The 25867-nt window shown below is 43.7% G+C and overlaps 1 protein-coding gene across 4 annotated transcripts in view; it reads left to right on the top strand.

Moving 5' to 3' along the window:
* The window catches only part of Stn1 (STN1 subunit of CST complex), a 36340-nt gene extending 13130 nt beyond the window's left edge, over positions 1-23210 (top strand). For 2 of the 4 annotated variants that reach the window (XM_027930345.2, XM_071610940.1), the window contains exons 4-10: positions 1125-1193; positions 7156-7317; positions 8152-8275; positions 9534-9705; positions 13259-13381; positions 15751-15823; positions 19659-23210. In XM_027930345.2, the coding sequence (XP_027786146.2) occupies positions 1125-1193; positions 7156-7317; positions 8152-8275; positions 9534-9705; positions 13259-13381; positions 15751-15823; positions 19659-19816 (881 nt within the window). In that variant the 3' untranslated portion in view covers positions 19817-23210. The remainder of the gene's footprint in view (positions 1-1124; positions 1194-7155; positions 7318-8151; positions 8276-9533; positions 9706-13258; positions 13382-15750; positions 15824-19658) is intronic. The other 2 variants (XM_071610938.1, XM_071610939.1) reach the window with 2 other exon arrangements.
* Positions 23211-25867: the final 2657 nt, after the last annotated feature.

A 25867-nucleotide genomic window follows, 5' to 3' on the forward strand; every position in this document is an offset into this window, starting at 1 on the left:
ACCAACCCTGTCATCTGGAAAATTGCTACCCATTACTGGCTTTTAGGTCAGCAAACATATCAGACTGTTTTTTCAAATGAGTTCTAATTTTTAGGTTCTGCTTTAAAAAGTGTTTCCTACCAGCTGGAAGCTCCGGTTGAAAGTGTTCACCCGTATCTTCTTATCTTAAGAAAAATTAACCAAATGAAACCCATCTGAGAAGTATTTACAGCATATTGCAACAGAGATTTAAGCTAGCAATAAAACATGTTTGCTTTATTTATATTTCTTCTATATATTACATATGTTTTTACAACAGACTACTTGATGATTTTTTTAAAAATCATGAGGCCCCCCTGAGCCCATATTTAACAACTTCTCTTCTGAATTTGTCAAAAATTAGTTAAAGAAAAATCGTCCATCTTCCCAAGCAAACATCCATATTTCTCTACAGTTACAAATCCAAATACCATGGAAATTGTCTGACTTTTCCCCCCACAATCAGGAATAAAATAAGTCAGACCAATATGGATTTTGTGACCAAGATATAATTATTTTATCTTATGGAAATAAAAGTCTGCCCTCTGGGACATGCTTGGCTTTCCTTACACCCCCTACAGGGGTAAGGGTGGGACAGCAGCCCTTCCACAAAGAGAAACCCAGGCCAAGTGATGTGGAATGCTTTGTTTTGGGAAGTCAGCATGCTAGTCAAAGAGAAGTGGTGACAGAGGCATTGCTCTGCATGCCCCTGACCACAGACCACGTGATGCTTTCTGCTTGCAGCAGGGCAAAAAAGGCTAATGTTGTGTGTGGGCAGTGATTGAGAGTTTTGCACGGGGCTTCCTGAGGATGCCACTTTTAGCAGAGAGGTGTAGACTAGACACAGCGCCCTTGAGGTAAAATAATCGAAATGTTGGATGCATCCCATTGGGATTGTGTGTTGTGCTCACGTGCACAGGCAAGCAGTTCATGCTGGTGTATGGCGAGAGATTGTTTCTAAAGATAGAGGGAGAGTTTGATAAGGGATTTGCCCCTGTCGGCTATTGAAAAATGTCATCTTTCAGTAAGGCTGAATGCTGTAATGACATGTGCACTCACCAGCTCTGCCCTCCTTGCTCCTCTGCCCGTTTACACTTCTCTTGCAGTGGACGACAGCACTGGAGTAATAAACTGTATCTGCTGGAAGAAGTCAAGCCGTCCTGAGTCTTCTTCAGGTAATTTTATTTGTCGTGTTCCTTTGCTTTTCAGCTAAGCAGTGGATTTTACTCAAAGCACCTCACTGGAGAATGGCTACAGGGCTAAATATTCACATTGATCTTCTGTGAATTACAGGGATGGACTTGAAGCACTGTATCCAGAGCTTTTGCTGCTCTGAAAACTGGCACCTTGGTCAAGGGCATGGCTTCTCTTTCTCCCAGCTTTTTGGTGCTCACTTCCTCCTAAACTGCAGGAATTAGAACGGATCCTGGGGGAATCAGTGATTTGTTTTTACACTGGTAGCTACTATGTAAGTCAAGACCAACGTTTTAAAGGCCCCTGCTCTTATGTGGTTGTCTCTCACTTCTATGCTACCATGATCTAGATTTTTTCAAATTTCTAACACAGTCAAACAAATGCCAGATAGAAATTCTTGTTGTTAAGATGAGATTCCTTTGGAAGATAGCCACTAAATAATATAAACTGCAAAACAACTTTAAAATTGTGTATTGAACACAGTGACTATAACTGAAATAACATTTATGGTGCTGCGGATCAAACCCAAGTCCTGTTGCTTGCTAAGAGAACGCTCTGTCACTGAGCTACACCCCCAGCTCTCTGGAATAATTTTTCCCCCATACCAGGGATTGAACCAGGGGCACTTATCCACTGAGCCACATCCCTAGCCCTTTTTTTTATATTTTATTAGAGACAGGGTCTCACTGAGTTGCTTAGGGCCTCACTAAGTTGCTAAAGCTAGGTTTGAACTCAACGATCCTCCTGCCTCAGCCTCCAAGCCGCTGCGATTACAGGTGTGCGCCACTGCACCTGGCTTCCTCTGGGATAATTTTTAAAGTTAAGTTCATAATATTTAAACTGCATCATGCTTTACTCGTGATCATTTTTGGCTTTAGAGAAGGTACAGAAACTGGCCTCTTGGTTTTCCTGTTTTACAACATGATTCAGCATGGTGCCCTGCACATGGGGCTGTTTAGTGACTTGTGCTATACATGTCAAGAGGTGTGTGATGCTTGCAGTGGCTTCTTCTTTCCTCCTTGCCAATAGGTGTCAAAATCTCAACTTCCTACTTTGACTCTACCAAGCAGTGGTGTGCTCATTTGCTTAGTTTCCTGATATAAATACATTTAGAATTTGGCCATCAGTTTCACGTAACTTTGGCATTTTCATTCCTAATTTGGGAACATCTAAATCAATGAGCTCTGCAGATAAATTTAAGGAGGATAACAGGTTTTTATGCAGATTATCTTTTAGGTAAAAAATAAACTTGTAAGACAATCAAATATCTGGATTTTCATGTATGTAGGGTATTAAGTTTGTTTTGTGATGTTACTACTTTGTATCTGAAACTGGGTAATTTATTTAAGAAGAAAACAAGTTTATTCTTCACAGTTCTAGAAGCTGGGGAATCTAAAATTTGTGTGCTGACAGGTTTTGACATCTGGTAAAGGCTAGTCCCCACTTTGAGGTGGCACCTTGAGTGCTGAGTCCTCCATGGGAGAGGAGCACGGTTCCTCCCATGGCAGAAGAGCAAACTAGAGAATCCTTTTGACAGTGGCATTAATCCAGTTCTGCTAATCTAACCCCATAGCCTAACCCTTCCCAGGCCCTCTCCCAACATGGGTTATGTTGCTGTTGTGGTTTGGATCAATGACCCCCAAAGACCAATGCATAAAAGCCTGATCCTGGTGCTGTGGACCATAAGCTGTGAGGCCAGGGGGAGGTCTTTAGGTCACTGGGGACATGCCCTCAAAGGGACTATGTACCCAGGTCTCTCCCTTGCTTTGTTTTTTGACCCAATGCATGATTGCTCACTCTGACATGCACTGCTCACCAGAAGTCAATGAGGCTGCCTGATCTTGCACGTGAAATTCCAGAACCATGAGCCAAAATAAACCTCTTTCCTTCATAAATGGTCTGTGTCAGGTATTTCCTCTGAGTGATGGGAAGCTGACTAATATAGTTGTAGTTTCTAACATGAATTTGGGAAGGGATCAAAAACATTCAAATCATAGCAGTATTGATATCATTTGTAGATTTATGGATGTTGTCACAATCTTTAATCAGAAGGTATATATTACTTGATTTTGATGGAGAGTCAGCAGACTTTCTCTGTAAAGGGCCAGACAATAAATACTTCCTACTTTGTGGACCATATACTTTAGGTCAAACTACTTAATACTGCCATTTTAATATAAAAGCAACCATAGATAATATATAACAATGGCACAACTGTGTCCCAATAAAACTTTATTTATAAAAGCAGGTTGTAAATGGATTTGGTCTATGGATGATGGTTTTAAATATTATTTTAGTTTTTAAAATTAACTCTAATAAGAAATGGCATCATCAGGAATATTATAATTCTTACATTTAGTAATTTTTAGATTAATAAAATGGCTAATGTAATACTAAGAATATTGAGAGTAAGTTTTTAAAAATATCTGTGAATAGCTGAATTGAGAGTAGCCTTAATTTGAAATTGCAAATAGAGAGGATAAGAGTATCCAGAGAAACCCTAAAAATGATTCTTATCATATTACCCATGAAGTGATGTTTTTAAATTGTCCCCAATTTGCCCATTCTCTCCTTTTAATTTAATTGCCCAAAGTTTAAAAGCTTTCCATTGGAAAGTGGCCAATGAAGACATTTTTTAAAACAAAATTTAGTCTAAGTCAAAATTAGTCATGTTCCACTTAATTAAAGCATAAGAATATAATGTTAGCTCCCATAAATGTCACATTGAATGTGCTTTGCTTATGAGCAAAGTTAAGAAAGCTTGGCCTTTAGTATTAGAATGTTAAAGGGGATTTATCGTTCAAGATGGAATAGACTATTTAAAATGAAATTCTGTCAGGCTCCAGCCGTCTCATTACATTCATTAAATTACACGCTGGAGCCTTCTCTTGGCAATTTGGCTCACCCTTGCAGTGAGAGCTGGGCCTCTTTTTCGCAGACCAACTGTCAGCCTGATAATTTCAGTGGTGCTATATGAAGCCTTTTTTTATTATGTCACCTATAATGTCTGTGTAATGGGCAATGAAATTTATAAATACTTCTAAAACTCAGCCCAAGAAGAAGGCGGCCTGGGGATAAAAAATAAATAAATAATGGGTGGAGCAGCCTTCTGGGAAGTTATTCTTGGATGTTTTCTGAAGAGAAACCCAGTAAGCTGAGCAACACTAATACCAAGTGTGTTTAATCTTCTAGGTGTTGGTTACTGCGTGTGCAAGGTCCCTGCTCTCCCTTGGTTTCCCTGGGTATGGCAAATGTGTCAAAATTAATGCCTCTGCTTGTTACAAAGTCACAGTTTCAAAATTGTTTTAGGTCAAAAAGCAGAAAAATTTGATTCAGAGACCAAAAGAGAGATTTGCTCCATTTTAGAAACATCATTAGAATACAAACCAGAAATAATATGACAGTAGAAATAAATCAGCATTTAGCAAATGTGGTTGCCTCAGGTAGATAACAGTATTTAAAAAGAGTTCACCTTGATTGCTGTCTTGTAGCTTACTCCGAACAACCCAAAGAAGACGGAGTTGTATATTTATCCCAATAAACACATTAAGCTCTCATAAGTCCCTGGCTGCTATCAAGAATGACAAGAGGGATGTTCTCACAAATCAAGATCTTTTCAAGGTGTTATACAGTAGAATGAAGTCCCCTAAACATAAAAAGGGAAACAATGGAGTGAGGAGAGTGCATGTAATAAACATCACTGATAATCCTTCCCTGAGATTTAATAGGAACTAACAAAAGCTGAAGAGATAAAGGGCAGATCTATAAAGAAATACAGAGAGGAGATAATCTCACATAAAAACACGGAGCCACTCTTGTGATTTAAAAGCAAAATAAAACTTCATGGAGTCATGATGTGTTGATTAAAGCACTAGAGGCCCCAGTGACTGAAGCCGGCGTCGGAGCCGTGAGGACGTGCACGTGCGTCACTGGTGACATCATGTCAAGGCAGAGTGGCTGGGGTTTGCCAGACTTTTTTCTGGCAAACATTCTGACAATATGCCATGAACTGTACATTGTTTGTACACTTTTTATCCAGTAATCCCCAAAGAAAATACTTTGTCTAGAGATCTGAATTATTATCACAAATACCATACATTAATTATTTCTGATATTCTGGCATTGTGTTAAGGGTTAAATTAGATCATACACAATACCTTGATGTATGAGGTACTCTACCATTATCCCCAGTTCATAACTGAAGAAACAAGAGATGTATGAGTGGAGAAGAAGAGACAGTGAGGTTAAGCAACCTGCCCAAGGTCACACAGCTAACAACAGGTAAACTGAGATTCAAGTCGGGTCTTTCTGACTCCAGGAGTCAAATGCTGACCTCTAACCTATATTGCCCCCCCTCAATGCTAGTGATACAAAAGTAATAAAAATGAGGGGCTGAGAATGTAGCTCAGTGGTAGAGTGCTTGCCTACTGTGCATGAGGCCCTGAGTTTAATCCACAGTTCCATCAAAATAAGAAATATTTTTAAAGGGAGGGGCTATTTAGTGAGACTAGTAAAATAAACTAGCATATCGGCAAGATAATGCTATATTGTTAATTAAAATGCTGAGTTCTGTAGATTGTGTGGATACACGAGACTAGAAGGAGCATTGGTACTGATTCATCTGACACTCTGCAGGACCATAGTGGCTGTCCTTGAAACTTGCAACTAAATCAGCCAGGGAGAATAATGCAGGACTGTCCTATTTGGAATTATGGTAGGCAGAAAATACAGTCCTTTTTTTTTGGTACCAAGACTGAACCCAGGGGTGCTTTAACCACTGAGCCACATCCCCAGCCCTTTTTTTGTATTTTATTTAGAGACAGGGTCTCTCTGAGTTGGCTAAGTTGCTGAGGCTGGCTTTGAACTCCCAATCCTCCTGCCTCAGCCTCCCCATTTGCCAGGATTACAGGTGTGCACCACCTCGCCTGGCAGAACATACAATCTTTTACACCAATCATCTCTGACTATGGAAAATATAGGAACCTCTTGGGATAGCAACAGAGAATAAAGGATCAGTGAGAAGGCTCTGCAGCCAGTGACTAAGCTGCAGCTTCATTTGGGCAAAAGTTGCTTGATCTCTGTGTGATTCAGTTTCTTTCTCTGAAATAGGGCTAGTAATATGTGGGAGTAGTTGTGAGGATTGGATGTGCTGATACATTGAAAAGGTTTTAGAGTAGCACCTGTCTACCTGAACATCCGTGGCTGTTCTTTTAACTAACATGGTTTGGAAATAAAAAAAAAATTGAGGGGTAGAGATTATTTAGGATTGAGTGTGCATTGGCTTCTTTTTACCATGACATTACCAGGGATTGAACCCAGAGGTGCTTCACCACTCGGCCACAGCTCTGCCCTTTTTTATATTTTATTTAGAGACAGGGTCTCATGGAGTTGCTTAGGGCCTCACTGAATTGCTGAGGCTGGGTTTGAACTCAAGATCCTCCTGCCTCAGCCTCCTGAGCTGCTGAGATTACAGGTGTATGCCACGATACCCAGCCCATAAGGGTGTATTCTTGAGTTGTATGAGAATGAATGAGTGAGTGTGTAAGAGAATGAATGAGAGGTGAGGGGTTGGGATGTGGAGCACTGAGGTAGGACAGCTGTTTGCAGGGACACCTTAGAGGGTTATTTAGAGCTCTAAATAGACCCTGTAGAGCCCTGACTGCTGGCATTGCAGAGGTGGGAAAGAAGGCCTCGAGACTGCCCTGGAGCTTGCCTACTTGGCCTGTCCAGACTCCTTCTCTCTGCTTTTGAATAATTACAGCTATATCTTATACCTCTACTGTTCAGTTGAGGATTTCAAAGGTTACAAGGATTTCCAATAGTATAGCAACTGATCAGAAGGAGAATAAATGTGCTGTGTGGGTCTTGCTCTTGAACTTTGTCCGCAGTGTGGTGGAGTGATGGTGTTAAACCTCTCTCTCTCCCGCCCCCTTCACACTGCAGCTGGTCCAAGTGCAGCAAGTGAGCTGAGTCTGACCTCACAGCTTAAGAAGCTTCAAGAGACCATTGAGCAGAGAACCAAGGTAGAACTTGGGGACATTATCCGAATCAGAGGCTACATCCGCACATACAGAGAAGAGCGAGAAATTCGTGCCACTGCTTATTGTAAGCACAAGAAGTTTTTGTCAAATTGGTTGTTATTCTGGGAGTGAGTCCAGTGAAATAAGATTTCACTCTAATGGGGGGAATTATATTGTATAACATGCTTTTTTTAAGAAAAGCAGAACTTCACAATTTTATTTGGAAGAAAGTTAATAATAAGTAAATAAGGAAAGAATAAATTATTGGCTATATATAGTTGGCAAGTTTATTTTAACAACATAGTCGTTTCCAAAGAACTTTGAAATTCTAAGTGTCAATCCATTAGGGCAGAGTTCATATTCTTCAAAATGAGGGAAATTTCCTAAACACCATTAAGTCCATAAACTTTTGTTTGTTTATTTGTTTATTTGGAAATTGAACACAGGAGTGAGCTACATCCTAGCCCTTTTTATTTTTTTTATTTTGAGATGTTCTTACTAAGTTGCTAAGTTCCTTGGCTGAGTTGCTGAGGCTGGCTTCAAATTTGTGATCCTTTTGCTTCAACCTCCCAAGCTGCTGGGATTACATGCATGTGCCGCTATGCCTGGCCAAGTCCATTGACTTTAAATGAAAACAGCTAATTAGAAATAGGACAGTCCTGCATTATCTCCCGAGGCAGATTTTTAGCTGGAAGTCTCAAGGACAGCCTCTGTGGTCCTCCAGAGTGTCAGATGAATCTGTACCAATGTTCCTTGTAGTCTCCTTCTGCTCCCTGGCTGTACCTATGACAGGACACTGCCTTCACCCTCACAGGAAGGCTGGGAGTGCATCTAGACTGCTGTCCTTGTAGTAGCATGGACATGGGAAAGAACTGATCTCAGTGTAATTTCTGACTTTTTTTTTTCCTGGCCTTATTAGACAAAGTGGATGATCCAGTGTGGAAAATTCAAATTGCAAGAATGCTTGAGCTGCCCACTCTCTACAGGAGAGTTTACGACCAGCCCTTCCACAGTCCAGCTCTAGAGGAAGAAGCAGCAGGAGGGTAAGTTGGGTCTTACCACTGTCAGGGGTGAGTCAGCAGCAGTGCAGCTGAGCAGTGGGAGCCAGAGGCTGGGGTGGGCCTGGGCCAGGCCTGAAGCTTCCACTTGAGCGCTGTGGGGCTCTCACCTCCGTACACCTCCATTTCCTCATCTGCAGAGGTTAAGTCAGGAAAATAGACGTATAATTGAAATCATTGAAGGAGTGGAGGGAAGAGCACAGAAAAAAAAATATTTGAAGAAATAATGGCTGAAATTTTCCAAGCTGTGAAAACCTATAAACTCACAGATCCAAGAAGCTCAACAAACCCCAGGGCAAGAAACATGAAGAAAACTGCCCTGAGGCACATCACAAAGTATTATACCATAGTACGTCATAACCAAAATCCTGCAAAAAACCTACGTCAGTTGTTTTCCACCAGGGATGATTTTATTCCTTTAGGTAGGCAACAAAACAAAGCCAACCCCAGGAGGAATGAGAATATATGGATATTTGCTAGTATATGGGAAGAATTACAGAGAACCAGGAGAGGATGCAGGCTGGGGCGGGATGGGAGAAGGAGAGAAAGGCGGACTTTTTACTATGGCCCCTTTCTTTTTCTTGTGATACTGGGGATTTGAACCCACAGTCTCATGCATGCTAGATAAGCACTCTACTACCGCTGTGCTGCACTCAGCCCTCCTTTAATTTTTTTTAACTTGTGAATTTCAGGAATTATGTTTTCTGAAACGTGCAAACCCTAGAATGTATAAAATAGAAATTGTCCCCTCAGTCCCGTTCCCCAGAAGTTGCCACTGTTCCTGGCAGCTGTTTCCTCTTAGACTCTTTCCTTCTGTGCATGCATAAACATAAATGCCACATATATGTTTTGTAGGTTGTCCTTTTCTTTTTTTTTTTTTTTACAAAAATGAAACCATATAGGTTTCATTTCTTCTGAAGCTTGACATTTTTCTTAATCTACCATGAATGTCTTTTTTAATTCTCATAATCTTTTTTTTTTTTTTTTTTTTTTTTTTTGTGGTACTGGGGTTAGAACTCAGGACCTTATATGTGCTAGGCAACTGTTCTACCACTGAGCCACATGTCCAACCCTGGTTCTCATAATTTTAAGCAGCCACACAGTATTCACTGTATGTATCTCTGTCAAAAACAAGTCTCAATATAATATTGCATCTTCTACCTAATTTTCTGCCTTGTGCACACCAAAAAGGAACAAAGGTGATGGTTTTCTTCAGGGATTTTTAAAAACTTTCCCCTGGCAGCAATCCAGAAGCCCGAGACCTTACCAGTCTCACGTGTTTGCTGAGTGAAAAAATCAAAGAGTTCCTCGTGGAGAAGAGAGTACAAACCTTTTACCAGCAGGAGCTGGAAATGGTGCCATCTTTGCTGACTCTTGCCAATCAGCCCGTGATTCACAGCACCTGCTCCGACCAAGTGAGTGCCACGTGCCCATGTGAGAATTCTGGGCCTCAGCCCCAAGTCTGCAGCTGAAGGGTGTGGGTGAACATGACTGTGATGTTAAGAATCACAGGGTGGACCCAGGGGCAGAGGTCACCCTTCCAGCACATGCTGTTTCTATTCTGGAAAAGTCACTGACCACTAAGAATTTGAAATGAGGCTAGACCTGTCCTTTCCACCTCTTTACTTAATCTCATTGCCCTTAATCTTTGAGTTGAAAAAGATAATAATAGGCTCAGGTCATAGCACCTAGTTGTTAGTACTCACTGAGATGGGTATTTCATCTTAGCAGAAGCCAAATGAGGGAGAAGGAGATGAGAGGGAGGTCATTATCTTGCATCCAGAATTACTTTTTTTTTTTAATATTTATTTTTTAGTTGTAGTTGGACACAGTACCTTTATTTTATTTATTTTTATGTGATGCTGAGGATCAAACTTAGGGCCTTGCACTTGCAAGGTGTGTGCTCTACCACTGAGCCACAACCCCAGCCCCAGAATTACTTATCGATCAGCAGGATGATTCTTGAACTTGAACCTGGATTTTTTGGCATGTCAAAAATAAGGTTGATCTGACATGTTTTAGGAGTTTTAAATAAAGACAAAGTTGTATTCAGTTGGTTTATAAGTAAAAATTTCAGGGAATGCTAAAGTAATGCTCTTGGAGAGATCTGTCCCTGTTTTTTCACTTCTAGTATAACAAATGAACTTGTTTGATTGTTTGGTGTGTGTTTGAATTATTGGGGACTTGTTTTAGGCTTTCCCTTTTATTACTATTCTTAGGTTTGTTTTCATTGTGACATGACTCATATTTATTTACTTTTATTTATTTATTTATTTTTAAATATTTATTTTTTTTAGTTTTTGGCGGACACAACATCTTTGTTTGTATGTGGTGCTGAGGATCGAACCCGGGCCGCATGCATGCCAGGCGAGCGCGCTACCGCTTGAGCCACATCCCCAGCCCTTATTTACTTTTAAATAAATGAATGATCTCAGTTTAAATATCACCTTGGTCCCCCAGCCATCTGCCCTGACCACCACTTGTCCCACCCTGTTACATTCAGATCTGTGACATTATGATGTCACTGCATTTGTTTGCCCTCCATGGAATGAAATACCTTCTCCCTCTTAAATTTTTTCATTTTGATTTTTATCCCTAGCATTGTGTGGGTGCCCTCTACCCAGGCCCTAGAACAGGGCTGGATGAAGCAGATTCTCAGTGATTATTTGTTGATACAAGGAATGAATGAATGGTTGTTAAAAAGTCAAGTGGTCTCAGAAGGTAGTAAAGTAAAAGTAGATTTCTTCCCATCCTCCCTCTCACCTTGTCCCTGTCCCCAGAGACAAGCCCCATGGCCAGTCTCCTGCATGTCCTCCTAAATATAGTTGATGAATATATATAAACTGTAGGTAGTCGAGTCTCTCTCTCCTTTTTCCCTCATATGGCAGCATATAATTGACCTCTGTTTTCACTGAGCCGTTCTTGCAGTTCATTTCCTAGTAGGACATCCTGATCTGCCCCTGTGTAATAATCTTGTTACCTCTCCTGGAAGATTGGTTTATGTATTTAACCAGTCTCCTCCCTTCTGGACTAACATGTTTTCCAGTCCTCCCATTGCCAACAGGGCTGCTGAGAACACACTTTTGCTAAGTAACCAAAGCTTTTCTTTAGGATTCTGGTGGAATAGACACCAACCAGGTCACCATCCCGACCTCCTAGGCATGACCGCTGCTTCTCGATTTTGTTCATGCACCTAATTACCTCCTCCTGCCAACATGCTTGTGTGCCCAGTGACCCAGGATTTCATGCAGAGAGATGAGGGATATCATTTCAGAAAGCACCCAGGTGGGGAGGGTCACGGCTGGGTGCTTTGTTCTTTGCCAAGGTTGCTTCTAAACAGTTGCAGCTTTCCAGCTGTCTCCTGACAGCGAGATTGACCTTCTTCCCATTTAATCATTCAGAGGAGGCTCAAAGCCAAATTAACCTAGGACTTTTAATGACTATCAGCATATTTGCAAGGAAACTTTAAGGCTCAGCAAAGCCCACATTCTTCACTTGAAGCTGGCTCTTCTGTGGTAGTTATAATTAAGTACAGAGACTTAAGCACTCTTTGAGGACTGAAGACTCCTCCATTCAAAATGATCTGTGGGGACATTTGCGTGTGCTATCGTTCTCAAAAAGCTTGGAGCAGAAAATCGTGCCTGCCCAACGCTGTATGTTTGAAATGGAATGGCTGTGGCATCGTATTTATTTGTCTTTGGAAGCGATTTTTTTCCATTAATTATGAATTAGTCCATCACATTGCTCTGGTTGGGAAGGTCAGTGTCATTAAATTGAATTCCATTTAATAGATCCCCAGGAGACTAAAGATGCTTACAATGATGGTGAAACCTGAGAGCTTTGGCACTTTCCCTCCTCATACAAACAAAAGCTTAACAAAAAGTCACTGTGATGGTGCCCTAGCTGAGAGGTGGGAGAGAGGTTAGAGCATTTTCCCCCTTTCTGTTTTTTCCTTTGTGGCCCTTAGCAAATCCAGAAACATGATAGGCAGACCTTCCAAAACCATTTTTTACCCCATGGCGCTGGGGATTGGGCCCAGGACCTCTGTGGACTAGGCAAGCGCTCTACCACTGAGCTACATCCTCACCTACCCCACTATACCCCCATTTTTTAAGCTAAGTTTCCCAGGCTGGCCTTGAACTTGGATTCCCCTGCCTCAGCCCCGAGTGGCTGGGATTGCAGGTGTGCAGCACCATGTCTGGCAAAACCATTGTATCTTTGACAGCCAGATGAACACTGAGTTGGTTTGGGAGTGAAGAGAAGCTAGATTTCAGGGAGCCGCCCAGTTCCTGGCTGGAGCCTGAGGCTCAGCACATGCAGCCAGCCAACTTTTGAGTCTGGGAGCCATTTCCATTTCCTGAATCGGATGAGTCTGTCATTGCTCTTTCAAAAATGACAAGAAAGACACAGATTCCTGTCCAGAAGAACTGCTGGCTTGTAGAAGGGTCGAGTAGAGAGGCCTTGCCCTTGAGACTGATGTCTTCAAACCAGGCTGGAAAAAAATCCCCTGGGTCAGCTGAGGCAAAGTTTTTGGAAAGGAAGCATCACATATTGTTTATATTTACCGAGAGCCATTTCAGATGAGTCCTCCTGCTTCACAGCTGAAGCCGTGCTTTTACTCTCCCAGGCCTCCAATGCTTGATTTCTGCCAGTTGGTCTTGCGGAAGGAAAGAGCCAGTGTGTATACAAAAGACCAGCCAACAGCAAGAGTATCTTCCTGGTCTTCCACTCCATATCACCGAATTAAACAAATCACAGCTGAAATATACAGCAGTTATCAAGCGTGATCCTGCCAAAGCAAACTTCTAGCCCTCCTGCTAGGCTGGTACATGCCTTGATCTTGACTCAGCAGATTAAAAACCTGTTGGGCAAATTCACAAACCAGTTGGTCTGGGAAGTTGCTTTTAGGTGCCTGAAAGTGCCTTACTTCTTTTCTTCTTCTTTTTTTTTTCCCCCCTATTTATACAGGTGGAGTTTAAGAATGACACCCCTTCCAAGGCAATTCATAGTGTATTTAAGAATGCTATTCAGCTGCTACAGGAAAAAGGACTCGTTTTCCAGAAAAGTGGTGATTTTAATAACCTGTACCATGTAAGAGACCCACAATTTTAATTTTTCCTTCATAGTTTCAATTATTAATATATTTATTAATTATGAATACCTGCTTATTGTTTTTTAAAAAAATCATGAAGGAAGTATATTAAGTCAGGAGTAAATGCTGATCCTTACCTTTCCCTGAGCTACCTCTTACAGCCATACATCCTTCTGGAGGTTCACCTGTACATTTACAGATGCACTAATACACTCCTGTAGCTCTTCCACTTTACCAAAAAAAAAAAAAAAAAATAGTAATCATCTTCTAAATCAGGAATTCTCACCCTCAACACTAAGTGGGTCCAGTGATTGCCGTGGGGACTAGCCTGTGCATGATGGGATGGTTAGCTGCATCCCTGACCTTCCCTCACTCATTGCCAATGACACCTCCCCCATTATGACAACCAAAAATGCCTCCACTCATTGCCAAATGTCTTCTGGGACAGTTGAGAACTACTGCTCTAATAATGCTCAGCAACTTTTTTGGTACCAAAATAGCATCTCGCAGACACCTTTCCACATTATTGGGAATCTACATCATTCTTTCTGACACCCTGATGATATTCCATGCTTGGGTACTTGATATAATTTTTTTGTCCATACCTTTGTAAGGGAACATTTATCGTGTTTCCAACTTTTGCTGTTACAGAGAGTGCTGCTGTGGCCCTTTCTGCACAGCTGTCCCTGTGATCTCATGTCTATATTTCTGTACAATTAACTCCTGAAGGAAGAGTTCCAGGAGCAAAGGACATGAGCATTTAAGCTTCTGGGTGACACAATCCCATTGGCCTCCCTAAAGGCTGTGCCAGTTGACCTCTGAGGAATATACAAATGGCTGCTTCCTGGTTTCCCTCCCTGATATAAAAGGCCTCCTCTTGCTGTATGCCCTTAGTGTTGGAGGAGCCCAGCTGAAAATGGGCCTTCTGAGGGCCACTGATGTCGTCAGCATAGATGTGGCTTCCAGAAAGTGTGAGTCTCCTAGAGATAGATCAATGTCATAACTTAGGAGTGAAATTCCTGAGGGGAAGGTTTCCTCAGTAGCATGTTTCCTGATGTTGATTTGTTCTACCGATTCCCCATTTCAGAGGGTTTTAAAAATCAAGACTGGTTTTCAGTGCTGCTTCTGGTAGAGTTGATCCACCTGTGGGAGAGGGTGGGCTGGGATGGGTAGGCACCAGGGAGTTGGCTGGAGGTTGTCCCACCAGGCCGGCAGCTCAGGTCAAGCCCCCTCTGAGACACATGTTCCTGGGGCTCTGGGGCTCTGTCAGGATCTGTAGTGAGCAGCCATTCCTGGGGAACAACAGAGCCATAGGCCACCGCCCAGGCTGAGGTGTTGCCTGGCTGGGGCACTTCCTCCTATGAATCACTGTGAGTTAGAATGGGGCGATGGAGCAAGAGCAGGTCCCTTGTCCCCTTCTCTGACACCGCCCCTCCTCTTCCACTCATTGTGTGTGGGAAGGTTTCCTTTCTCCACAGGCCCAGCCTGAGGAAAACGGTTATCATTGTCATGTCAGTACTTCTTGTCCAGCCCAGCCCATGGGCTTACATGACCTTATTTAGCCATCACAATCACCTTGGGAACTGAGGGACGCTAAGTCAGGCCCACAGGCATGGGGGCTTTCTGCAGTGGAAACTTACCTCTCTGCACACTTTCTTTCTTTTTTCCCGTCTGTGTTTTTTTCTCTCCTCTCCCCTCTCTCCCTCTTTCCCCATCATTTCTTCCTCTTTCCCCATCATTTCTTCCTCTTCTGTCGTCCTTTTCTTCACCGGTGGTTGTTGTTGTTATTAGGTTTGCTGTTGAACATGAAAGTGAAGCCCTATTTAGTTGCAGCTTCCCCCTTTCCCTGGACTGGTTGAAAAGAAGCCTGGTGATGTCTGCCTTTGAGAGCAGACAGTGTGTCAGTGGTAGGCTCGATTTGCTCTGTTCCTGGCAGTTGTTTTCTTCTTTTGTTTTCCCCTTTGGTTAGGAGTCCGGGCCCAGAGCAAGGAGTCCTGGGTGGAGATCAGAGACTCTGATTATGGTGCCCCCCTCAAAAATATAACAAATTAGAGAGATGCTATGAATATAAGTGTTCAGTTAGTAAGTAGCCCTTTAAAAACACAGAATTCCAGTTTTCCTTTCCATCGTGGCCCCAGTGAACCCACTCTAAGGCCATGTCCTCAGGGCCACCTCCTGAGCAGTGAGCTGCTGAGGAACAAAACTGGTTTGACACTAGGCCAGGTACCAAAAGTCACATCATTAGTGTAGGGAAGCTGATGGGGGTGGAATCTTTAGAAACTGTCCTGCATACTTATTTGGGAGTCTGGATGTCACAACTGCTGTGCTATGTAAGAACATTTTTTCCTGAACTATCTTTCCTATATAGGTAACTAGAGAAGAGAAAGACCTGCACAAAAAGATCCACCGGATCATTCAGGAAGACTGCCAGAAACCCAGTCGTAAGTGGCATAGTGTGCAGGTGACGCGCGGGTGCCCTGGAAGGGACTGCTCCCTCCCAGAGGGCATTGGACAGAGAGTCAGAAGACTGGGATTGTTCCCAGCAGTGACTTTGAAAGGTGACAGTCAAGGCATCCACTCTCTCTGAGCCTTAGTTTCGTCCCCTCTAACATGAGTACTGGGCTAGCACAGTTGTTCAGACCTTGGCTCCATGTAAAAAGTTTCAACCTTGGGGCTCTTTTAAAGGTGCAGTGCCCAGGTCCAACCCCTGGGGATTCTCATTCTGTAGGGGAAGGGTTGAGGCTCAATAGGTAAGCAGCTCAGACGGTTTTGCAAGGTAAGCCAGGTCGCCAGGACACCAGGATTTTGTGATGTCGCGCAGGTTCTCATATTTTTTCTGAGTTGCATTTCTTGTTCCATTCATCCTCCTTGTCTTTGAATATAAACCTGACATTTTACTTACTCCTAACATCAAGCCTTTCAGTGTCGGGAGGAATGATTCTAGACACTACAGTTTTTGTTTTTTAATTTTTTTTAGTTTAGAATGATGTGATTCTGTCATTCTGGAAACCAAAAGTTTGCAAAAGAAATGGTTTAGAAAATAGTTTCAGTGGAGTTAGGTCATCCCCTAGTGGTTAGACTTTCAAACTGTAACTAGTCTGACGACAAACATGATCTTTTCCTGGTTAGAGAAGGCAGCATTAGTCCTATCTTTAAATCCTATACAAAATGGTCAGTCTTCAAGGTGACTTTTCAAAGTTCACTTGTACAAACGTATGCTAATAATGAATGTTGACCTAGTTCAACACGTGATGCTAGGAGGGAAGTGGAAAGATTTATAAGTGACCTGAGGTCCCCAGTCCTGCCTCCTTGCTTGCCATAGAAGTCCACTTCCAGGCCTTTCGTCCCAGGCATCCCTGGGCCTGGACCCAGTCCAGGCTGACTCAGCGGGTGGGGTAGGGCCAGGTCTTCCGCCCTGGTATTTAGGACCTGATGAGGTCAGACCCCAGAATGGTATGACAACAGGTCTTAAAATAAACTGAAAGCAATCTGTGATTTTAATGCAGTCAGTGAGTTCACTTTTTTTGGAACAATAAGAACAGGTATCCTTTTGTTGAAGAGAAGTCTGTTTCTCATACCTAGGGACCATTTGAGAGCAGTGTCCTTGGGATTCCTCAACTAGGAGGAGAGGGAGGTGCTCCCAAGATTCCTTTCCTACATTAGGAACAGATGGGTTAAAACCTGCAGCCTGGTGAAGCAAAGGAAAGAAATCCACTCTTCATCCCTTAAAAGGACCTAATGTCCTAGGTGGCCCTGAGGGACCAGCTCCCACCTCTGAACATGGGCATCAAGATGGACAGGCTCTGCAACCCAGTCTGTACCTGGGAGCCTCTAAAAGCCACAGGTCAGTCACCTGGCACTAATAAACTCTCAGAAGCTAAATTCCAGACCCTAGGTAGCAAAGCCAGTGAGAGGCCTCTTAGGACTATCTTGTATCTGCTGCAGTCACTCTTCTTCATAATGTTATCACCTATGGCAGTAGAAATTATTCTGAATAATAGGGTATGTGCAACATTAAAAAATCAAGCAGTGCAAAAAATACACTCAGAAATCAGAGATCCCTCCCAGCAGGGAGCCTAGGCTTTGCTTTTCCCTCTGCAAAGGCATGGTTGTTACTAATTTTTATGTATCCTAGAGATATTAGGTGCACCTACAAACATACTTGTATAGTTGATCCTCTTTTAAAAACACAAGTAAAGCTTAGCCTATAAAATACCTTGCCCTGCACCTTGTATTTTACTTCTAACATTGGCTTCTAGAGGTCCTTTGTCATCAGCAGGGCACATGTGAAAGTGCCACAGTCTTAACTGCAGTATTCCATCATATATCTAGAGAGAGTCAGCCATTTATTTCACCATTCCTCCTGGGCCTTCAGTTCACTTCTGGCCTTTCATATAAAATAAGAGCTTAGGGTTTTCCTTATCAGGGTGACTGATAGACAGACTTGAACTCTTCAGTCACTGATGTGTTTCTCATCAAAGGATTGATGAGGTTTTTTTTAAAGATGAGCAATGTTTCCCAGCAGCTTGGGAGGCTGAGGCAGGAGGATCTTGAGTTTGAGGCCGGCCTGGACAACTTAGCCAGACCCTCAGCAACTAAGCAAGACCCTTCTTAAAATAATAAGGGCCAGGGATGTAGTTCAGTGGTAAAGCACTTGCCTAGCACACATGAGATCCTGGGGTTGATCATTAACCTTGCAAAGATAAGTCAATAAATAAAATCAGTTCAATGCCCCCAAGACAACCATGGCCCCCAGCAAGCACCTTGCAGAAAAGCCTGCTGTGGCTGAGGGTTGTCCCATACAGGGCTGCCTACTGTTGTCCTAACCCCTGGGGAACTGCTTGCTGGCTTTTACTACTCATCTCTCTTCTAGTAATATCTCATATAAAGAAGAGTCTAAGCTGGGCGTAGTGGCTGTGATCCCAGTGGCTGGGGAGGCTGAGGCAGGAGGATTATGAGTTCAAAGCCAGCCTCAGCCAACTTAAGGAACTAAGCAACTCAGTGAGACCATGTCTCTAAATAAAAATACAAAATTGGGCTGGGGATATGACTCAGTGGGCAAGTGCCCCTGAGTTCAATCTCCAGTACCGAAAAAAAAGAAGAGCATAAGGCATGATCCCTATGTTACTGGAAGGTGACTTTGGGAATAGCTTACCAGACCACCCTTCCAACAGAACCACCTACTGGAGAAATGGCTTAAGGCCTACAGCTGTCAGAAGCACTGCCCAGAGCCCCATGTATACCTGGGAATCAACTCAGCCCTGAGCCAAAGCACCTGGGCCTCAAAGTTAAGGTGAAAAGCTGAGTGCTGGTGAAATTCCTGGCTTGGGCTCTCTGCTCTGCAGCTGGTGTGCTGAGTCCCTCTACCTCCATCAGCAGCGCATCCCGCCATCTTTGCAATTAGCTCCATGAGTCTTTGCTTCTGGGAAAGGGCTAAAGCTTCTTTAGTCGGGGGCGGGCTGTGGTCTCATGTTATGAAAGTGATGAAGAATCATGGTTGTTCCCTAGCTAAGAAGCACGTGGGTCTCCTTTTACCCCCACACCACCCTGTAAAGTAGGTGGTTTTATTCTTGTGAGCTACTTTGCCACAGTTGACATGCAGGATTTGCATTCAGGTCTGCTGGGCTCCAGGGTCAGCTCTCCATCAGCCACGCTGTACTTGCTCCTCCCTGCTCAGTGCTACACACACACAGTAGGTGTTCAGTTCTGTGCATGCCTGAAACTGGAGAGCATTAAACCAATTGGGAGGATTAAGGAGTAGATGCAGCCACTAGAGGTCGCAATTTAGTACATCTTTGTTAGCCCAGGACCAGCCTCTGAACCTTGGGACTGGTAAGAACTTCAGAGGTGATCAGTCCCTTGTCCCCCAGCCCTAGGTGAGAAAACTGAAGCTTGGGGTGCTATGGCTTGCCTCAGGGTGCAAGGGTGCACCAAATGTCAAGCCATACTTTCCCAAAACCACAATACCTTTGAGCACCTTCCAGCCTAAAGCATTTTGTCATATGAAAACCACATAGAGTGGTAGAGCAGTGGAGTATGCCTGGTCCTGGGTGTGTGTGGCCCTGCCGGGGTCTTCAAAGTATGAAAACTGGGGTGGGTTTACTTTTAGTGATGAAGTTTGACTTTGTCTCAGAAATACATTTTATGTCATGATCCAATACTTATATAATTCTAATGCATAAGATATTACAGATAGGACAGAGGAGATACTACAGATAGGACAGAGGAGGGCCTGACGGTCATAGTGAAGCTTAGCCACCTGCCTTTTGCCTGCAGACATGGAGAAGGGCTGCCACTTCCAGCATATCTTGGCCTGTGTGCACCTGAGCCTCCACCCGGGCCTGAGTGAGGCCGTGCTGCGGCAAGTGCTGGAGCTGCTGGAGGACCAGAGTGACATCATCAGCACAATGGACCACTACTACATGGCGTTCTGAGCAGAGGCCCTTGGAGTGACTGAGGAGCAGAAGGACAAGGTGACATTCGCCCCAGGTTCTAATTGTAAACATCATGCAGGGCTTATGTCTGGAAGAAGTTACCTCATAATAAACCTAACCCTACTTTAGTATGGTCACTTGGGGAATGAGATGTAGCTGCCTCCTATGTGCTGTGATTTTGGGGTACAGTGACTTTGATCTCAGCCCCTCACATAAGAAATTCTTCCCTGTTGACTTCCTGTCTGGATGGGGCATGAGTCAAGGAGCAGAATGGGGAGGAAACAGTATTGTCACCTTAATTGGTGTGTTTGTGGCTTGAGGCCCTATCCTGGTGAAGGGACATCACAGGGTCAAAGGCAGTGCACTGCACTGCAAGAACTCAGGAACCTATGGCCAGATCACCAGGTCTAAGCTTGGCAAGCCTTCAGGCTGTTACCTATGTCCCTGTGGCCACTCCCAGTGGGTAGGAACCAGGCGAGGGAGGGGTTCTTCCTGGATGACAGCCCCTCACCTCTGCTTTCTGAGGCTCCAGCACCAGTGGCGGGGCCTGAGGTTTGCTGCTGTTTACCGACTCCCCCAGAGATGGAAGTAGGCAGGGGTTCGAGGTGTGGCTCTGTATTCAGCACTTATTTCCCTTCTAAATAAAAGGTGTCACAGAACAATTCCCTGCACTCCCAGTGTTGCAAGACTAAACACGTGGTCCCTCAGTGCCTCTGCAAGGGACAGAGGTGTCAGTAGCCTGGCAGGGGTAGATGTGATCTTCAACGTTGCTGTTGAGTGTGCCAGAGGTGCTGACGCCATCAAGATAGAGACTCCTGGTGTGTGCCCAGACAGGTGATGGAGTCATGCTTTTGCTCAGAATGACAAGGTAAAGAAAAACCATCTGAGGCATGTAGTAAGCTTGTTCTAACAGAAAATGACAAATCCAGCCAGCAAAAATAAAGCATGGAGAAACAGATTTGGAGTTAATTACAGTCATTTTGCAGAAGGCACATCTGCCTTCATCTGCTGTGTTGGCTCTTGACGTAATAGAGTCTCAGTGGCTTAGCTGGAGATACTGCAGGCCTGGAGAGCTGTTCTGCCCTCTGTGGACACGGAGTGGTTTCTACCCTCACAAGTCCGCCTCAGCTGCATTTGTCAGGCAGAGAGCTAGTACCTGCAGCTTGACCCACACTTCTGCCGACTTCTAACATTGCTGTACAGACAACTGTCTTGTTTCGACTATGCTCAGAAGGGTCTCTGAATAGGCCCTTCCTGGAATGAACTCCCAGCAGTTCTTCAGTCAGTGGAATTTCCATATTGAATATATCTTCGATTAGTGGAGCCTCCCAGGAGAGTCTGGAATCAGAACAGAAAAAGGGCATGTCCTGGCACAGAGCAGCCGAGGGGTTCATCTCCAGGAGATAACTACACAGTGTGAGAGGATGAATCCACAGGCGCATGTCACAGGGTAATCTAGAGTTCTATGATTAGGGGAAAGCTTTATAGAATAAAAGTTAATTACAATCCATGCATACAATGAAATATTGTGCAGCTGCTAAAATGAGATGGATACAATTGCTACAGGGTACTACTGACAGATTAGTGAGAAGGAAATCGAGTTAAAGATGTATTTGTATAATATAGTACCCTGGATCTAAAGCTCCCTGTGTGCGTGTCCTACATCGATGGTGTGTTTCTGCATATGTGTCATTTGTACCTATAGCACATGTATACAAAGACATAGAGTTGATCATTCCCTCCTCCTAGAAGTACCTGCTGCACTTGGCTTTCAGGACACCGCACTCCCTGGCTGCACCTTCTCAGTGGTCAGCCTCTATCTCCCTGAAGACTCAGGGCCAGTCCCAGACCTCATCTCAGTTTGGCTTGTAGCACTGGGGCTCTCAGCCAGCTTCATGGGTCACACTGTCTCAGTGCTATGCATCTCCTCATGCTCAGACCTCTGTATCCAGCCTCCTACTGACAGAGTGGAGATGACACCACAAGCTTAATCCACGCACATCCAGGCTCCCAGCTGCCCACTTCCCCTCTGACCCTTGTGCAGTTTTCCTGGTTGCTCAGGCTGTCTGTTGGCTTCTTTCTTTCTCACACCCCACATTCAATCTGCTGCAGATCGTCTTGGCTCCACCTTCAAAATGTTTGTGGACTCCAACGGCTTCTCTCCCACCTCTACCTCCTGGGAGTGTTGCAGTTGCCCCTCGCTGTCCTCCCTGCTTCTGCCCTTGTCCCTCTTTATGGCCTCCTCAGTGTAGCAACCTTGGTCCTGTGACGCTCCCACTCCCCGTGACTTTTGGTCTCCCTCCAGGTAGGAGCCTGAGGCGTGCCAGTGACGGGAAGCCTCTTTCCCCTGGCCTCTCCTGCTGAGCCCCTGCCACTCTGCTCAGCTGTTAGGTGTGGCTGCTTTCACACCCCAGGTGTGCTCTTGCCTTAGGGCCTTGGCATTTGACATTCTGTCTGCCTAGAATGTTCTTTGCCCAGATAATCATGTGATGTGCTGCCCTCTCCCCTCTTTCAGGTCTTTGCTGGAGTGTCACCTTCACAGTGAGGCCTACCCGCAGCCATCTTTGCTGATTGTAGCCAACTTGTTCTCCCTCCTCCTCAGCTTGTGGATGCCTCACACACTCCAGATGTTTCTTACCTGCCCAGTTTATGGTCTGCCCCTCTGGTAGAAGGAATGTTGCATGAGGGCAAGGTTCTCTTTTTGTTTCCAACTGTCCCTAGCACTGAAAGCAGTACCTGGCACATCTTTGAGAACTTCCAGCTGCCAGGGTCTGCCTTCCTAGGGGCTTTCTCCAGAGCTTAGAAGGCTGTTTCTACTAAAGAGTGCAGAACCAACATCCCCTGGGAGCAGCCTCCTGTGTAGATGTCCCAGCTCCCTTGCCTTCAGGTGAGAAGTTGTCACAGCACATGTTCTATAGTATCTTCCAGAGCTCTGCAGGATGAAGCAACGTGCACCCACAGTAGCTGCCAATTTGATACCCACTAGTCTGATCCTGCCTGTCTCTCTTCCTTCTCCCAATTCCTGTTCAGTAGACCTCTCAGATGAATTTCTTGCTCTATAGAAGCCTTTGCCTCAGGATCAGCTTTTGTATGAGCACACCATGTTCACTGATACATTTGGGAAATGCATGAATAATTATATACACCCAAAGAAAGATTACTAGAAATGTTTATTGAAGTAATACACCTATGACTTTTGAAAAGTAAGTTGTCAGGTCTACAGCCAGGTGTGGTGGCTCATGGAAGACCCCATCTCAAATAATAGTAAAAATAAAATAGTATTGACCAAATTATATTGTTATATCATGTACCTATATGAACATGTAACAAGAAATCACATTAATGTGTATAATTATAATGCACCAATAAAAAATATGGAAAAAATAATAATCAACTACTAGCCTATATGTGGTATTATTACAATTAGCAAACATCGTCTGCACAAAAGTGATACAGCTATTTCCACTCCCCAACCCACTCATATAACCTGAATTATGAGTAAGCCAAGAATGAGATGAGCCTCTCCCACAGCAATAGAAAAGCTGAGAAGATGCGGGAAGATGGGGCTAACTATGGGGGCCACTGCCTGTGTGGTGAGGCCAGCAGAGGGTCTCCCTGAAAAGGAGAGGTACTGAGTGAACCTCTAGATCTTTATGTTCACGTGTTTCGGGAGGCATGGACTCACATATAGTCTGTAGGCAAGAAGACAAATAATACTACTGTCTGGTCAAGGATTTGTTTGAAGATCCATGATTATCCCCATCTGGTAAGCCACCAGGACTCCTCATCCCTATAAGACACTTCTTTGTAATTATTTTCCTCTCTGATGGTGTGCCAGGACACTGGCCCAGAGAAAGCCAAGTGGAAAGAGGTCCATTCAGTGATGAGGAACTTAAGACTCGGGGCCAAGGATTGAAACCAAGCAAACTGGTAATTTTTTTGTTGGCGAAAACATCTACACTTTCTTACTAATGTGGTTTCTTTTCCACAAGTGGCTTCTACAGAAGCTTTCCCAAAGAAAAGTCTCATTGTTTCTGTACTAAATTTACGTGACGCCCATAGCAAACTCAAGATTGAAGCAGCTCACTGGAGCCGCCAATGGTAGGCACTGGGGGGAGAATGGGGCCATCTTGAGGCGTGAGGGTGCCTTTGAACAAAGCTTTGTGGCTGAGCTCTTGTTTGCATGGTGTTCCACTGGTAGAGGGGCTCAGTGTGAGCCCCTACTCCTATGCCAGTAGGCTTCCATATAATTCAGAATTGTTTTTTAGATTCAGCCCATTTTTATTGAATTTGAGCAATGCATTACCAGTTAACCTCTGCTGTATTTATTAGTAAACACAAACAGTAAGACAGCACAGCACAAGATTCCATTTCACAGGAAGTCGAAATCAAACCCCAAATTCCTGAAGAGGCTCAGGGCCCTCCCTGTATTTCAAAGTAAAATGATAGGTTCTCATTTTGGAATATAAAGAGAGACATTTTGAAGACCACATAATAGCTTTAGGGTTTTTTTTTTATTTTTGTTTTCGGTTTTGGGTGTTTTTTATTTTGTTTTAGATAGAGACAGTAAAATGATGTCTCATTAATTCAGACTGATTTGGTAAGAAGTCTGAACTGGAAAGTCTGGGTTGGAAGTAGTGCTATTTTATTACTGTAGGTCTCCCCAGTGGTCCTTATTAAATTTGAATTGTAAAGGAGGACTGCTCTTAGGGAGCCTATTTTAATGAAAGAATTATTTTAAGTATGTATCATTATCATTTGAGAATACATTATTTATTATCTGATACTTAGGTGATTTAAAAGTACTTAAAAGGGGCTGGGGTTGTAGCTCAGTGGTAGATTGTCTTGCATGCATGAGGCCCTGGGTTTGATCCTCAGCACCACATAAAAATAAATAAAAATAAAGATATTATGTCCATCTACAACTAAAAAATAAATCAAAGTACTTAAAAGAGGCTGGGTGTGGTGACACAGGCCTGTAATCCCAGCAGTTCAGGAGGCTGAGGCAGGAGGATCACGCGTTCAAAGCCAACCTCAGTGACTTAGGCCCTGAGCAACTTAATGAGACCCTGTCTCAAAATAAAAAGGGCTGGGGATGTGGCTCAGTGGCTATGCACCCCCTGGGTTCAATCCCCGGTGCCAAAAACAAAAGAAGAGGTGGGATATCCACACTGTGGTATATTATTCAACCATGGAAAGGAACGAAATTCTGGTACAGACAGCACGAGCAGATGGACGCTGTGTGGTCATTTTGTGCATGAAGAACCTTGAAGGCATGCTAATTGCAAAAAGCCAGACACAAAAGGCCATATATTGTATGATCCCATTTATATGAAAAGTCCAGGAAATGGGAAAATCCTTAAGATAAAAAATAGATGAATGGTTTCCAGGCATAGGGAAGAAGGGAATTCAGTGGTGGAGTTGCTTTTTGGTTAATGGAAATGTCCTGGAATCAGTGGTAATGTTTGAACCAACTAAATATACTCAAATTACTGAACCATGGGCTAGCTTGGGATTCCTCACATCATCGTGGCTGGGTTTCCAGGACAGGCATCCCAAGAGAGCATGAGGGTGGAGACTGGCCCAGCATGTGCAAGGCCCTGGGTTCAATCCCCAGCACCAGAAAAAGAAAAAGACAAGGGCTGCCTATGTGAAATAATCACCCAAGCATTCACTAGCACCTAACGCTATGCCAGGTGCTATTCTAAGTCATATGTACATTACCCACTTAAGTGTCACTCAACGCATGAGAAAGCATGAGCCAGATGGAAGGTGCATGGCCATTCTGTGCATAGCCCAAAGCCATGCGGTGTCACTTCACAGCATTCTAATTGTCAAGGCTGTCACAAAGTCCCAACCAGGTCAAGAGGATGGGAGTAAATTCTACCTTCTGATGCAAAGTAACAAGGTTCTTGAAGGACATACAGGATAGGGAATATTGCTCTGGCTATTTTTGGAAAATAGAGTCATTCAACTTTTATGCATAGTCAGCTTCATTCTATAAAGAAATAACACATTTTTTCATCCAAGAAAGGGAGAAATGATCAACTA

Source organism: Marmota flaviventris, chromosome 4 (genome assembly GCF_047511675.1).
Source record: "Marmota flaviventris isolate mMarFla1 chromosome 4, mMarFla1.hap1, whole genome shotgun sequence".
Classification (NCBI taxonomy): Eukaryota; Metazoa; Chordata; class Mammalia; order Rodentia; family Sciuridae; genus Marmota; species Marmota flaviventris.